The sequence below is a fragment of the Poeciliopsis prolifica genome, unplaced genomic scaffold (genome assembly GCF_027474105.1).
Source record: "Poeciliopsis prolifica strain line A6 unplaced genomic scaffold, Auburn_PproV2 SCAFFOLD068, whole genome shotgun sequence".
In the NCBI taxonomy this organism is placed as follows: Eukaryota; Metazoa; Chordata; class Actinopteri; order Cyprinodontiformes; family Poeciliidae; genus Poeciliopsis; species Poeciliopsis prolifica.
In genome coordinates, this window is record NW_026562443.1 from 1,098,820 (window position 1) to 1,115,039 (window position 16,220).

The 16,220-nt window shown below is 40.4% G+C and overlaps 2 protein-coding genes across 3 annotated transcripts; both read right to left on the bottom strand.

Annotated features, from left to right (window-relative positions):
- Positions 1-8,869: 8,869 nt before the first annotated feature.
- LOC129351593 (uncharacterized) lies at positions 8,870-12,151 on the bottom strand. The gene is made up of 4 exons (XM_055020516.1): positions 11,655-12,151; positions 10,310-10,419; positions 10,015-10,233; positions 8,870-9,009 (listed from the first exon to the last, which is right to left on the bottom strand). Exons 1-4 carry the CDS (start codon positions 12,083-12,085, stop codon positions 8,870-8,872), a joined length of 900 nt encoding a protein of 299 aa, XP_054876491.1. The 5' UTR covers positions 12,086-12,151.
- Positions 12,152-12,658: 507 nt separating this feature from the next.
- Positions 12,659-16,000, bottom strand: rpl35 (ribosomal protein L35). Of its 2 annotated transcripts, none has more exons than XM_055020525.1 (4): positions 15,895-16,000; positions 15,322-15,458; positions 13,267-13,348; positions 12,659-12,851 (listed from the first exon to the last, which is right to left on the bottom strand). In XM_055020525.1, the coding sequence occupies exons 1-4, from the start codon at positions 15,895-15,897 to the stop codon at positions 12,702-12,704; spliced, it is 372 nt and encodes a 123-aa protein (XP_054876500.1). In that variant the 5' UTR covers positions 15,898-16,000; the 3' UTR covers positions 12,659-12,701. The 2 variants fall into 2 exon arrangements, with proteins under 2 accessions (XP_054876500.1, XP_054876499.1); XM_055020524.1 differs by lacking the exon at positions 15,895-16,000 and adding an exon at positions 15,771-15,812.
- Positions 16,001-16,220: the final 220 nt, after the last annotated feature.

Below are 16,220 nucleotides of genomic sequence, written 5' to 3' on the forward strand. Positions count from 1 at the left end.
AATCCTCAGATGATACTGCTGTTCTCAGCTGGATGCGCAAGGATTCAGCTCATGTTTTTTTCTGTATTGAAAAGAATCACCAGGTTTGGAATGATAATCAATAAACTAAAACTAACATATACATTTAGTTACACGATATAACCTGGTGATAGGAAGGACTGAGAACTCCTCCCTGCAGTCCATCTAGGAAGAGTGTGACCTCTGACCTCAGTGTGCTGTCTGACCCCTCTCACATCATCTCACAATACCAACTGTTACCATCTGGCAAACGCTTTAGAGTCCCTGCTTGCAGATTTAACAGATCAGACACACAGAGTTTTGTCAGGCTGTTGATGCTCCGGTCTGATTTGCTGGAATGTATGGGAATGAGCAACATGTTTATTATTCCACTGTGATGTTCACAAGTCATCTATCTATCTATCTATCTATCTATCTATCTATCTATCTATCTATCTATCTATCTATCTATCTATCTATCTATCTATCTATCTATCTATCTATCTATCTATCTATCTAATCTATCTATCTATCTATCTATCTATCTATCTATCTATCTATCTATCTATCTATCTATCTATCTATCTATCTATCTATCTATCTATCTATCTATCTATCTATCTATCTATCTATCTATCTATCTATCTATCTATCTATCTATCTATCTATCTATCTATCTATAATGTTAACTTTCTAAACAACCCGATAGATGTTGTGAAAAGCAGTCTGATCTTGAACACTCCCTCCTCCTCCCATAGTTTCAAGCCAAACATGTTCATAAGCAGCCCAACCCAATGTGGCTTTATGAAACACAGGTACTTACTCCTCACAAGTGCAACATTAACACATTATTATCATTTCAAACCAAAGTTAGCTTTGTTCAACTTCTTTTTCTTTTTTTTTTTTTTTTTGCACAGAAGGTTTTGGGTTGAGAATCATTTAGTGAATGTTGAGCTTCTTATTAACTTTGTACCATCCCAGTAGTAAGAAAGACATGAAGGAACAGAAAATGAGAATCATTTTTGCACTTGATTCCAACTGTCTGAGTTTATTAACAATGTCTCCTTATTAGCAGAAAGGCCTCACCAGTCCAGGATGGTTTATAGCTATTGGTCGAGTTTCATTTGGAGCCTTTAATAAAGCTCACCGCAGCTCATTTGGCATTTAAAGCTGCTGCTACGTCCTAACAGTCCAGTTCCCACAGAGTGCTTCAAGGAAAACTATGAAGCACTCGTGATTCACAGAGTGGTTCAGGAGTGGACCAGGTAATCAGGGAGGGAAAATGCATCGTTAAAATATTTGCTGTTATGCCATTGTTACACAAAAACCCACAGGCCTGTAATGACGAGGGGAGAGAGCCATGGCGGCCCACTCTGCCCAGCACCCCGTCAGCCACTGACAAACCCACAGAATGAAGTCGCCGTGCCCTGAACAGCAGTGGAGAGGACCGATGGCGACAGGCATCATGGTAACCTCAGCAGCAGGGTGTGAAGGCACAATCAGAGGAACATTACAGGACAGGAACTGTGTCGTTCCTCAGAGCTCAGCCAGGGGGATGGGAGCAGGTGAGAGCTGGAGCAGAACTCTGAACAATGCTGGGAAGTTTCTGGAAGCAAACCGTAACCATGAGAACACACATGCTTTGTGTTAAAATGCTGTTGATAACCCTGCTTGTTCAAAGCACTCCAAATGGAAAGCATTCTGCTTTTCTTTAAACATTCATCTGTTCACTAACTGGTTTAAAACTGAGTGATCTATCAGTTTCTACATGTTGTGAGGAGATAACAGACAGATTTCACAATCAGTCAGTCAATAATCTGTAATCTAATGAAATCTAAATCAGTCTGTTTGCTTCTTTCTAATGGTTTGTTTTTAAAAAGACTTTATAGTCACCATTTGGAGACAACCTCCACTGCTTAAATTAAGCTTAAAAAATATATAATTACCATTCTTGTAATACTGGTAATTAATTGTCACCAGTACTTACTCTCAATGTGCTTTTCAACAAACAAGAAATATATTTGCAAAGAAAAGATGAAAGCAAAGGAATGAAAAACAAAATATAATTGTAGAAGACATGGAGAAACTGATTAAATGATTAAATCAATTCAATTGAAACCAGTGGAAGAATTTCAGTTTTAGAGTTAATGTGTTACTCTTTTTCTTCAGCAGGTTTCAGAATGGATTCATTTTTTTCAATTTGATGAAAATTTCAGTAAATAGGCTTTTTCTAAACATAAGTGTTGTAGTAAAAGTGACTGACAAAAAAAATTCTTACAGCTTTTCTATCTTTTTGGGAACTTTATGTTCTTAACGACATTATTCTTCATGACCTCATTTTCAACAACCTAGAATTTAAGAACTTCTATTAGTTCAGCAAAGATTAAACGTGTGTTTATATTATAAAGGCAAATAATCAAAGACCTTATTGTTAATATCTACAAGTAAAGATGAATATAACTGAATATTGTCTGTATATTGATCAAAGCTGGTGAGGTTTTTCTTTATTGCATCATACAGTGTTAAACTGGAAAGGGCCTAACATGGAGCTTTGAGGAATGCCACATGTTAAAGGATAAAATGTCTTGTTAAAACGGATCTAAACCATCAAACCGCCAGAGAGAAACAGCATTTTCACTCTTGACAGATGAATGCAGGGAGGCTTATTGAAGTTATAACATTCTTTCTCTAAAACTAAATAAGTAAAACCTGATTGATATCTTCACCTAAAGCAGGAAGAGAAATGGCATCTAGATATTAACACTGCACTGATCTGGGACTAAACCTCAGAAACCAACTCCAACAGATGCTGTCAGTAAGACACAAACTAAAGGAACAGACCGTTCTTATCCTCACTAAATACATTAACACATCAATGCATTGTTCAATGGGTCTGACATGTAAGAAGTTGAAGTCTGCAGCAGATCTCTGTCTCTCTCTCTAGTGTTTTTCTCTCTATTCTGTAGTAATAAAGCCCTGAAAGAACCAGTCAGGATGGGACAACAGCATGTAATGGCACAGATATATTTCTTAACATTTCCCAAAATGTGTTCTCTCTATGAGGACTAAAAATACTGAGGCTGGCCCATGTGGCTGACACATCATGTGGCTGACACATTGAGTTGTAGCATCCTGGTTCCAGTTATTAGAAGCACCACCAGATATTTCTGGAATGTCTCAGCTCCTAAAGTATAAATGCAATAAATATAATAAAATACAGATTCTGAGCAGATGCTTTGATTTATTTTTCTCCATGTACTGTATTCATTCCATGCTACAAAGCACAGCGAATAAATTATGTTATTTTCTGAGGCTTTGAAAAGTCTATAAAGGCCCATAAAGTTGTTTATGTGCTGCTTCTCAGCTGTGCAACACAAACATGTTGGACATGCGAGTGTTTTACTCCCAATATGTCCATATAAATGATGATGTGTCATAAAGAGCAGGAGGAAGACCAAAATGAAGTGTGCAGAAGATGAAAGTCTGAAGTTCCGTCTGAAGGAGCGTTCAGCCTAAAACCGTCTGGAAGGAACTCAGACCGTTCAGCTGGAGGTCCAGCTTTTCTCTAGAGACCCGGATCTCTGAGCCTACAAGGTAAACACTGGCATAGAACGCTGGCGTATTTTATTTCTTCAGTTTTCAAAATGACCATATTCGGCTAATTTCACTGAAAACTCCATTCGTACAACAGCAGAGAACACCATGTTCCCTTAATAGATGATGGACTTTATTCAGACTTTCTGTTTAACCTTTCCCTTCTCCTGGACGTTTTTCTTTCTTAAGACAGAATTAAGTGAAGTTGACTTTTTTTTTAGCTTTAAATCTTGTCAAATTGTTATTTCATCATCAAAAACATACTTGCAGTGTTGCCTTGCTTCTTTCATACATGTTTGAGAAATCCTATAATCTCCATGGCAACCATTCAGCTGTGTGAAACACCTGGGTGGACCTGTAGCTCTGCCTTCAAGGACACAGCTCCGCCTTCAAGGACACAGCTCCGCCTCAGTGCTGCTGGTTCCGAGTTTCAGAGCTTCAGAGGCCTGATTTCAAATTTAAATTACAAAGCTGAATATATTTTAAGCTATATCTGATACATACAGTATTTTTATAAAGTTACAGTTACTTGACTATAAAACTAAAACTATGTGCCTGGAAAATACAAAACAATATCCCTTTAACAGAGAATTAACCACTGGATCTTCTTTGTGTCTTTATTTTGTGCATCCTGCTTTTTCTTCTCAAACCCCCAGTGTGTCATGGCAAATGGCCCCTTGTACTGAGCCCAGTTCTGGTTCTGCTGGAGGTTTCTTCCTGTTAAAGGGGAGTTTTTCCTCTCCATTGTTGCTACTTGCATCATGACTATGAGAGATTGCTGTAAAGTCAACCACATAAGCAGGTGTCTACATTCTCGTCCAGGAGCAGTGAATGCTGCAGGTCGTTGACTGGATGCAGTCTGCTGGGTTTCCTTACATAGAAACTTGTTGAACTATTGGGAATAGTTCAACAATTTATTTTTATGTGATCTCTCAATTCTACTATTTCACATTATTTAAAATTTTCTTCAAAGTTCTTACTGGAGGTGTTTGTTACCTTACTTTAAGTTAAATTTAGTCATTAATCTCAATGAAAATTGAATATTTTTCCCTAAGATGAAAAATGTGTGTGTTTACAGAGCAGGGATTCTGCTGCCCTCTGCTGCAAAGCCGCAACAGAGGGAGGCTGGAAAGCAGAGCTCCTCTACTTACTCTCTGGTGCAGAGTGGGAACAAAGTTGAAAAGGTCCATTAGGAAGGTGGGGCTGCACTTGGAAGAAACTGGAGAGATCCAGTCAGTCACACAGCAAGTGAGTAATTGAAAAAGCATGTTCAAATCGAACCTGTGCAGCTCTGCTAAGTTCTAGGGCAGAGTTCTGTGAAACCAACCGAACGACCGTTCTTTTATCCCTCCCTCTGGCATTCCAAGGCTTTCCCAGATCTGAAGGGAGATGGAGCCAAGTTTACGAGTACAGCACATTCAGGAACAAGGCAGTTTGAAACATAATACAGTAAGCACTTATGAAACAATCAATAAACATTACATTTTGTCCTATGCCTTCATCAATGCTCTGAGTCAACAACAGCTCCGATCAGGTGGGTTTTTATTTTGGATTTAAAGGAACTCAGGGTTTTAGCTGTTTTTGGTTTTCTGGACGTTTGTTCCAGATTTGTAGTGAATAGAAGCTGAATGCTGCTTCTCCATGTTTGGTTCTATTTCTGGTCTGCATACCAGAACCAGAAGACCAGAGAGGTCTGTTGATAAAACAACAGCAGAGTTTTATGTATTGTGGTGCTGAGTCACTCAGTAATCAGCAGTATTTTAAAGTCTGTTCTCTCAGTGAAGGACTTTAGAACTGGGTGATGTGATCTATCTTCCTGGTTTTGGTGACAATACCAGCAGCAGCGTTCTGGATCAGCTGCAGCTGGAGGATTGATTTTTTTGTAGGCAGACCTGTGACAACACTGTTGCAGTAATCAGTGCAACAAAAGATAAATGTGTGAACACATTTCTCTAGATCTTGCTGAGACATAAGTTCTTTAATCCTGGAAATGTTCTTCAGGTGATCGAAGGCTGACTTTGTAACTGTCTCTATGTGTCTGAAGGTTCAGATCAGAGTCAATCACTCTGTCCTCCCAGGCTGACAATAAAGGAAGCATTAAATCAGATGCCCAGATAGCTGACTCCTCTCTTGTCTCTACTCTGAGAGCCGCAGTATTGACTAAAGAACCTGAGTCTGATGTGACTAACATGATGAACGGTCAGAAATCTCAGTCAGGGATCATCTGAAGCGGAGCCACCACAGATCTTTCTGTGGTGCTGAAATGTGACAGTTTATTCTCACTGCTAACCACTTGAAAGGAAATTTGAATCAGCATGTACGCAAACATAACAGCTTCCAAGTGCCAGCAAGTCTCTCTAATTGGGTCCAGACAATGCGCATATTTGAGTTTTCTTCTGGCTTTGGGCGGGAACAGCTGTGCTTGTTTGTGATGATTCAAACAAAATTTCACTGCCAGTTGACATGAATGTTTCTGTGTTTTGCATTCTTTGCTTATTACGCAGATTGGCATTGCTGACAGTTTTTTTCCTTTGTAGCAGTTTTGCATGATTACAACTTTGGTGATAAGCTGCAATCAGTTGTTCAGATTGTTTGTTTTCATTCAATCACCCAGTTCTGGCTAGTAATCAATGTTGGCAAATCCTAAATTACATCTCAGTAATGAATTTGACTAAATTTATTTTGCCTGCAGAAATACCCATAATTCCCTGCAATGACAAGAAGCAGGTTTAGTTTAGAACATCATGGCTCTCCACGGGTTTCTAGACTGGATCTGTATCTCCCTTCAGCAATTTGTGAGGAGAATAAGCAGAATGCTGAGGACGTGAGGCGAGGGTTATGAATGGTGTTAAAAATGCGTAGGCGCTGCTGCAGGTCATGCAAACAAAGCCATCTGCATCACTTTTATTAAATGTTTCTTTGACAGATTTTATGTGTTTTACTCTCCTATCCTGCATAGAATGATCCCAGTTGGAGGGTGGGGAGACAAAAGTTATTTTCCCAAGCAATTAGAACAACTGCAGCGCATGAGAAAGCATGCCCACTGGGTCTAACAGGGATATGTTATTGCATATCCAAGGAATCATGGCGTGTAACACAAAGGTCCATGAGGATGAAGTTACACCACGTTCTACAGTAAAGAATTCAGTGAAAATATGTGAGCAGAAACAGCTAAGGATGGAGATAAAGGGTGGGGGTCTCTGGACATGCATGAGGGTTTAGGCTAAAACTACAGTCATAAAAAAAAAAAGCTTAGACATAAAGACCCTGGAGAGTGAAACGTGCTGTTTATATGACCTAAAAATGTAGTTTTTAAGTCACTACAAACTACATTTTTAGGAAATAATTTATTATAATTTGAAATAAATCACCATGTTTTCTGCATGTATTTAACATGCAGAAAACCAATAAGTCAGACCCAAAACAAAAGTCTGATGGCTTTGAAGTTAACTTCATATCACAAAAGACTTACACTTAAAAAACACAAATCTTACTAATTTAAATAGCTTAATGCACTTTAAATAAGACAAAAGTATCTGACAAGTAGGTTTTCAGCTATGTATAGAAGCTTTTTTTAAATTAATCCAATAATGAGCTCAGCAGATGCACAGTTCCACCAGGTTTTGCTAATTGCTGCTGGCTAGTCTGAAGGAGCTGAATGGCAGAGCCATGAAGGGAGGGGTGCTTGGAAACAGCAGCTGTGAGGAGAAGCTGTGACCATTAAGGCGGGGCTAGGTCCACCCAGGTGTTGTTCACAGCTGAATGGTTGTCATGGAGATTCACAGATTTCTCAGACGTGCATGACAGAATCAAGGCAACACACCAGGTATGTGTTTGTTCTGGGAATAACATTATGACCTCATTAAAGCTCAAAAAAGTTGATTTTAGATGATCCCGTCCCTTTAAACAAGGCAGTGCTCAGTGTCAGTACTGGAAGGAAACGGCTGAGATATATTTAATGAACTGACCTCTTCGCAGTGAGATGCTACCGTTCTCTGTGCTCCTGTGTTCTCTGCAGACCTGAAGAATGCGAGGTCGAAACCAAACGACGTTCAGGCTTCACATACCGTCAGTGGCCGGCCATGGGCCCCTCTGACATCACAGCAGAAACAACATGGCACAGGGCAGATAACAGATTGAGCCGGTTCACCTCCGAAATACCTCCACATGACTCAACACTGCTGCTGGTTCCAAACAACCTACACACTGACCAGAGAGACTCCGACCAGGAAGCTTCTGGTGAAGAACTCCCAACAGCTCCAGCAGAAAAAATGTTCCTCAACCAAAAGACCAACATGATAAGGAAGTTTGGGACAAGCCATGCACTAATGCCACACAAATGACCTCCTAAGTGAAACAGGTGTTCTGTATTTGTTTCATAATAAAAGACAGCTGCAAAGGCAAGTTGGGACCACACAGAGAGAAGAGATGGAGGTAACATTCTAACCACTAATTAGTCACAAAGAATGAGACGCCGGGGGAGCAGGAGTCTGGCCCAAAGCCCGCTACTAATTAAACTAATCAGAAAGTCGTTTGTTTTCTGCTCGGCTTTGTTTTCTTACATTATCTGAGGTCAAATTAAAACAAGCCAAAGAAACAATTTTCTCTTTAGTTTTTAATACAGATTTCCAGGTTATGTTGGTTTTTAAAAATCTGCTCAACTCTATTAAACACCAGGGTTTTGTGATAAAATTATTTAAAATTTCAAAGCTTTTTTCATGTGTAATATTAAAAAAAAACTGTTCAACTGAGAAACAAAGTCATTTGTTAGGAGTACAGAAATGTGGCAGTGCCATGCGGACCGACATCGGAACCCCTGATAGAGCAGAAAGCTGCGGTCCAATCAGATCCCCCCAAATCCAACTAGCTGCCTCCTACCACAGTGAAGACCAGTGCAGGTTCTGGAAACAGGGCCACAGACCCATACAGGACCAATCTAGCAGGTGCACCCAAACTCTCAACCCCACACAGCTGCCCACCCCAAAAAGGGCTGAAACAACACACACACACACACATGCAGCTGACCAATCCCCATCACCACAACCAGCAGAGCAACTAAAAGTGTGTGGGGGTTGAGAGGTGGCTCCTGCTGAGTGTGGTCCTCCAGCCCCCAACAAGTTTTTCTCATCCCAGAATCCTGGCATTTTAACTGTTTCTGCTTTGGTTCCGTTTTAAAATCTCGTTTTAATGCATAATGCACAAGTCAAACATCATCACCACTGATGATCAGATGCCTTTCACAAAACAATCTAAACTCTGCTGACTCTTCTGATCCTTTTCAGCCCAGGCGCAGAGTCGACTGAGAGCGTGGTGTTGGTCGTGTCTCACTGCAGAAGTAGCAGATCATGCACCACACGCTGCGCTCTGGAGAGATCTGCATCCCGCTGCTGCTCTGGAACGGTCGGAGAGCGCAGGAACCTGTAGACACAGAGGAGCTCAGTACCATGTCATGGTGTTCTTGGGTCGTATTTGGTTCCCTGGGAATTTAGACATCTAAACCTAATTCTGCTGAGAGTTAGGTTGTTAGGTTGTCCAGCGACAGCTGTCACTGGATGACAGTATAAGTCTTTACAAGAATCCAGTTCACAATGAACAAGGAGACATAGAAGCAAACAAGCACATAAAAACAGTCTGCAATCGAACAAATCTGAACATGTTTGGACCAGTCTCCAGAGAAAACCCAAAGCAGACATGCAAACCCCAAACGGATGTAATTACTGTGACCAACACAAGATGCAGCATAATTGTGAATCATACAGAGATCATCAAAATCTTTCACAAATAAAAATCTGGAAAGTGTGACATACCGTTGTATTTAATATGCACATACATATTTGTTAAAACTGTCACCGTGTCGTAACAGTCTGAGACAGATAATTTGTGAAAAGATTGATTTTCTTTCTGAGCTATTGTTGCCGCTCCCAACCAAAAACAACCAATCAGAGCCAGGAGGAGGGGCTTAGGACTGTCAACTGACCATGCTATCAGGAAGAAGCTGCAGCTTGAGAAATGAGGGGGAGACCCACCTCCTGGCTCTCATTGGTTGTTTCTACCGGGAAAAAGGCAGAGCTCGATTATCTGTCTCATACCAAACTGTCATATCATAGTCAGTTTCAACATATATGCAAACATTTATTTTTTATAAGTTACTTGCTCCAGTTTGAAAGTGTAACTAAGCCCCCTCTGAGAGCAAAACCCAGCCCCTGACTACAGTTGTAATGAACTTTTAAATAAAGTTAAAAGGCAAATAGTCATTAAAAGAATTTGTTATAATGCATAATTGCTCTTTTACTTCACAATCATGCATAGCTCGTTTGGCAATTCAAAATGAGCAAAACTTTTAAGATGCATAAATACTTTTTAATGCACATTTCATGGCATAAAAGTAGGATCGTCTCGTTCCTTCAGGAGACAAAACACTACCAAGGATGAAGTATGCTGCTGCGCAGAGTGAGAGGATGATGATGAAGATGGTGCCCAGACCCAGGTCCCCCACAGCGCAGGCGTTTGGACAAGCACAGGGGCTCTCCACCCAGATGTGCAGGGGGCCCTGGCTGCTGAGGCTCTGGACTCGGAGGGAGGATGTGGACTGGTTGGGACTGCAGTGGTAATGGGCTGCAGTCATTGGCTGTTCCCTGTGAGCTGGACACAGAGACTGCTGTGATGTCATGATGAAAGCAAAAATTCAACATAGGAAAATGTTTGTGTTCCTGCTCACCAAAGTAAAACACAGTCAGCGTCTTCAGAGTCTGGTTGTAGTGGAACTCGTTGCCCTCGTGCATCCCATAGTTCACATAGCGGCTGATGTGGCCCCTGGCCCCCGGGGACCTCACCAAGCAAGAAAAACACCACATAGCTGCAACGTGTTTGATTTCACTTGATACATAAGAATGAATATTTAACATTTTAAACACATCAATCCTATCAGAATCCCTCAGCACCATCAAAGTTCTGCAAAAATCTGATGAACCACGTCAAGTTCAACATATAACTTAATAAAATATGCATTTTAATAAGCTGCAGTCATTTTCGCAAATACATCTGCACAGTATTGTTTGAATGAGAGCAGATACCCTTTCTTTTGTGTGTTAGGGGTCCCCCTAGTGGTGAATATTCCATCAACAGCTGGAAACAGTCCAACAAACTCAGGAGATGCATATATTTGCTTTGATCAATAAGTTTCAGAATTTTTAAATGATAAATAAGCGTCAAGTAAAGAACTAAGGGCTAAATTAAGCTTTTTTGATTAGACTCAAAAAATAATAAAGCACAACATTTATGACATGTAGGATCTTGAGTCACATTCCCTTTTGATGCATTCTGCTTTTCACAACATTAAAAAATGTGATCATTGAAAAGTCCATTTGTTTTAAACTTCATTAAATAAAACACAATATATAGATTAACTCTCCAGACGGATGTTTGAAAAAGTATGTTTAATTCGTGCTGAACGGCTGTTTCTTTTTCAAAAGCTGATTTTAATCTGACAAGACTCTTCAGGACATACATATGAAATATTGAATATAACTATGTGCCTTCTCTGCTCCAACTTCAGTCATCAACATTCACAAGAAGTAAATATTCTGAATTTTTAACTTAATGACAGTTTTTATTAATCTAACCATCCTATTCTTTCCATCTTAAAAAAATTATCTGGATGTTTATTTTTTTCCATCCAAACCTGGGAGTGTCAAAAATTGACAATAATTTCATGTGCTGTGCAAAGTTATTAAAACTTGTCAAATTTTGTGAATTGACAGTATGGGAAGCAATAAAAGATGAGTTGCTAAAGAATGTCAACACCAGGAGAGACAAAAGGAAAACTCTGTCTTAGTTTAGTCAATAAAATATGCAGCCATGAGATCAAGTGGCAAAATAAAAGGTAGAAAAACAACTATTTTTAATTTATAAAATGTAATGCAATATAAGATAGTCATACCAAATATATAATTTGAATCAACAGAACCAAGGTTTAAACAAATAATAAATAAGTTTATAAGAAATATAAATTAAATGTCAACGAGGACAAAAAAAACTCTTATTTTTTCCCTGTCTTGTTCTACCTGATGATGAGGCAGGCAGCAACACTGGAGCAGGCGGCTCCTGGAAGGTCCAGGTCCAGGTCCAGGTCCTCTGGCTGGGAGAAGTCCTGGCAGGGACTGAAGGAAAACAGGCTCTCCGTTTCCAGGGACTTGCTGTCCACTGGGACGGCCATCAAATGCCCCAAGAAACCATCTGCATCTCCCATGCCTCTCAGGTTTATCACTCCACTGCCATCCTTCATGATGCATTTGCAGCTGTTGACCTTGAAGCAGCCTGGATCACCAGCAGGGTTTAGATGAGGTAGAGGAGAAGAAGAAAGCATGCTAACACACACAGACAGAGAGAGAAGGCCTGCTGGAGGCTTCATGGTGGTGAGGCGGTCCACAGGAGGCTGACTGCGTTGTGACTGTAGGAAAGTAACTAGTGGAAAGGTGACAGGCATTCTGAGCATTCAGCTCACCGTCTTTCCAGCAACATGGCTGTCTTTGTCACATGTAGAAGTAATCTAATATATATGTGGCAAAAATCCAGGGGCTATATACACTAAGTAAACAAAAGGGATGAATGGGTGACGTTATGAAACATAATCTATTAGTTTTAAATAAAAACTGATTTAGGCATTTCACCACCTTGTGAAATCCACTGGCTCTAAATAGTTCTAACTTCCAGTCTGCGTTCCACAAGTCTTCATAGTTGCGTTCAGCACCCCCTGCTGGCCACATTATACATTACACTTCATCCGTAATGACAGGCTTCCAGCTTCCCTGTAAAATTTTTGTGTTTTTCAGTGTAGAATATTTTGGCTAACATTCCCATAAATAAAATATGGTTATATCAGATTAGCACAATGTAAAATTTGGAATTAGAAAGTTTCCTGATTAAGGATGTCGACTTTTTCCAATGTTTAAATAATCAACTTCATAGTAACTTCTTAGTGATATGAAATCAAAATTGTCATTTGAATAAGCAAGTAAATTTTGACTGAAGCATGTAAGATCATTTAAGAGAGCTATTCACGAAAACAAAGTTTTTCAGACAGATTTTATTTTATCAATAACAAACAGCCTTTAAGCTTTGACAGCAAATTTGCGCATGGAGTAGAGGAGGTCTTTCCTCTGCTGTTTCTTTGTGCGCAGACTCTCTTCGTGCTTGTTGAGCTGGCGGCGCATTGCCCTGGTCTTCTTGGGTCTCAGATCCAGGGGCTTGTACTTCTTGCCCTGAAACAACAATGTTAGGGTCAGGAGAGTTGGTCATGCAGCCTGCTGAACGGTTCATCTGACACTGAACTTGTTTAGAATTATCTGAATGAAGTGCGTAAGACAAAAAAGAAAAAAAAAAAAGCTGTGCATCCCAAAGCAACCACAAACACTGTATTCCCATGCCAAAAACAGTATTTCAGAATTAGATGGTTAAAGATGTTCTGATGCAGCAGCAACAATACCAAGATATCAGAGCAGCCATTTTAACCAGGGTCAGTCCTCTCAAGTCTCAGTCTTTTGGTAAGCAGTTGTTGACAATCAGCAAAACATCAGCTCAACAAGTATCATCTCAGACCAGAGAAACTGAACATCCCAAACTGACGGCTCAGTGTGTGTGTATTCATTGAACAGAGACTAAGAATGTGGCTCTTACCTTGTAGAACTTCCTCAGATTCTCCTTCTGTGTCTGATTGATGACAGTCAGGACTCGGGCGATGGATTTGCGAACGACACGGCTGTGAAACAGAGTCAGACAGTTGATCAACCCACTGATGAACACAAGAGCTGAGGAATTTACATCCTGACTGGATGAAAACAGCTTCCTAATGAATTGATTCCATCTCCTCCAGGCCGCTGGGTGCTTCCTCCTCTGAACATGTTCTGACCAGCTTGGCTTATAAATGTCAGTTACACCCGCAGAATTCCAACATCAACACAATAAACTGGAAGATTCCCACAACACTTCTGCAACTCTCATTTTCTTTAAATCAACACCACACTGGTTGAAACTCAGCAGTTAGAATGCATGTTTGTTTTTTTTTTTGTTTTTTATCTGGATTTGGGGTTGTTTAAGTTAACTGCTTCAATGAGCAGGTGAATTTGTAAAGTTATAGTTTTGCTTTCATCCAGGGAGCATCTCTAGAGACTAGTCTTCTCTGATTCTAGCAAAGTAGTTCTGGCAGAAACATCCAACAAGCAGTGAAAAGTTTCCAACTTTCACCCAAAGATGAAGGTCCAGGTCCTCTGGCTGGGAGAAGACCTGGCAGGGACTGAAGGAAAACAGGCTCTCCATTTCCAGGGACTTGCTGTCCACTGGGACGGCCATCAAATGCCCCAAGAAACCGTCTGCATCTCCTATGTAGACGGTTTCTTGAACAAGAAGATTCTAAGATTGAACAAGAAGTGGACTGGAGCAGGGCTGATTTGCAAAATATTTCAAATACATAGTTAATAAGATTTCAAATGAAATTTTATTTCTTTTGAAATAAGATTTCAAAGCTAAACTACATTTTGCTACTGTAGTTCAGCTTTCAAGACAGTAAGTTCTTCAGCCAGCTGCAGGAGTCCCACATTTGACAAACTGGACAGCAGGAGGCGCTGCAATGACTGGGCAGAGAACAGGAGGGTTTGGTGTGTGAGGTGGTTAACACTGCCTGGAACAGAAGCACACACCCCTACCCTCCATCAGAGACTGAGCTGGAATCCACTGAACTCAGTCACTTTAACAACTGATTTCACTAATAGACACTCCAGCTTGTTCCAGTCAAACTCTTCACTAATCCCTCACAGTGCTGCCCATAGAAAACTAGCTGACCTCAAGTCCAGTGGACTGCAGATGAGAACCAATACAGAAAGACATTTAAATTGTCTTTAACAGAGATTTGACAGATTAATGTCTCTGCAGTAAATCCAGATTTTGATCTTTATTTTTAATCATTTCTGACAGGAAATGACAGACATAACCCAAGAGATCTCATACAATGTGCACTACTGTGGAAATTAATCTTTTTACTTGAATATGAACAAAAACCTCATGTCCCAAGATTATGTAGAAATATTAGTAATGGCAGACTTGGTTGCAGCAACCAAATGCTTCTCCCAGCTGCTGAAACTTATTGTACGTCTCCAATGAGCTTTTTTAAGGAGCAGCAGGGCTTCTGGCTGGAAGACCTCTCTGAACTCTACACAGATTCTCTATGAGAAACAAGTCCGAACTCCAAACCATTAAGAGTTTGTTGTCGACCCAACTGTGCATTTTGGATCACTGTCATGTAAAATCATGACGTTTCTAACATCACCTTGAAGTATCCTTTTGAATGAAAAACAGCTCAACAGCATCATGTTCCCAGAACTAAGCTCAGTAATGGTATCGTCTACTTTGGTCTGGACCCCTATACAGGTCTGTGATCGCGCTGGGCACATTCTGTCCCAAAAATAATCAAACTCTTAACATTTCTTACAAACGCCACATCTATATAGAGAATATTCTTGACACATTTGCCTTTTTTAAAAGCTGGTGAATTACAATTATGTTTGCATCACCAAACCCTGGTCATAAAAAAAAAGAACCTTCAGAAAGATCTTCCTGTCCTAACTACAGTGATTTAAATATTGATATGGATACATTTGTCACAACTAGCTGAGGAGAAGCGGAAGCAGTTCGTTTGTGTAGATGTGGATCAAGCAGCACCAGCGGGCTCACACTCACATCTTTGAGAGCTTGGAAGCGGCTCCGCCGGTCACTTTGGCCACCCGGAGCTGGGACAGCTCGTTCTTCAGGTCATCCAGCTGTTTGAGCAGCTCCTCCTTCTTCTTGCCCCGCAAATCTCTTGCCTTGATTTTGGCCTGTAGTCAGACAGGGAAAAGACGTGCTTCAGAAAGCTGCTAGTTCTGCACACAGGCCATCTCCAGACCTCCTACTTCTCTACAGACACAGCTTCCACCGTTAAACTATCCGTTACATAATATACAGTTCCATTGGCAAACCTACTGCGTTTAATTTTAAGTAAATGTACAAATAAATGTTCTATAAACAAAACATACGAGTCATCGCTAGTCCCACCGTGTTCCTCAAGCTAGCTGTTAGCTTCTTAGTAGCACCGCTCGGCAGGAGCGCTTCATAATTAACTATTTATTCCAAAACTTTAGTAACCGAACCTTCAATATATGTGCCGAGAGGTACATAAGAACCTTATATACCACTGCATCTTGAAGAACTCTAGTTAAACAGCCTGCTAAACGTGAAAAATTCATATTTTATTCCGGAGAGTCAGCTCCTCACCATGTTCGTCGTCGCTGCCCTGTTGGAAAGGCCGGACACACCGCGTGCTCAGAAAAAGGAGCTTCCTGAAAAAAGCGAATCGAGACTTTCATCCGAAATGTTCGAACAGCGCCCCTGACGGACGGAGTGTTTACAGCAAGGACTCAACCACCATCACTCGCGCAAAGATAAAGCAACATTTTTAACATTTTCAAGGAAATGTAAATTAAAATGAATATTTTTAGACGAGTTTTGTGTTGTTCTTTGTCACAATTCTTCTAGAACAAGAAATTAAATATCCCCCCTCGCACATTTTAACTTTGTCTTTAATAAACAATGGAATAGGT

Bases quoted from the DNA above. Each gene is read 5' to 3' on its own strand.
- rpl35 (XM_055020524.1), bottom strand. From the start codon at position 15,797: ATGTACCTCTCGGCACATATATTGAAG. The intron at 15,459-15,770 runs GTTCGGTTACTA...GTCTGACTACAG, and splicing joins TCTCGGCACATATATTGAAG to GCCAAAATCAAGGCAAGAGA. The intron at 12,852-13,266 runs GTAAGAGCCACA...TTGTTGTTTCAG, and splicing joins ATCTGAGGAAGTTCTACAAG to GGCAAGAAGTACAAGCCCCT.
- LOC129351593 (XM_055020516.1), bottom strand. From the start codon at position 12,085: ATGCTCAGAATGCCTGTCACCTTTCCACTAGTTACTTTCCTACAGTCA. The intron at 10,420-11,654 runs GTAGAACAAGAC...TTGCTTGGTGAG, and splicing joins GCTGCCTGCCTCATCATCAG to GTCCCCGGGGGCCAGGGGCC. The intron at 9,010-10,014 runs GTAGTGTTTTGT...CTGTGTCTACAG, and splicing joins AGCAGCATACTTCATCCTTG to GTTCCTGCGCTCTCCGACCG.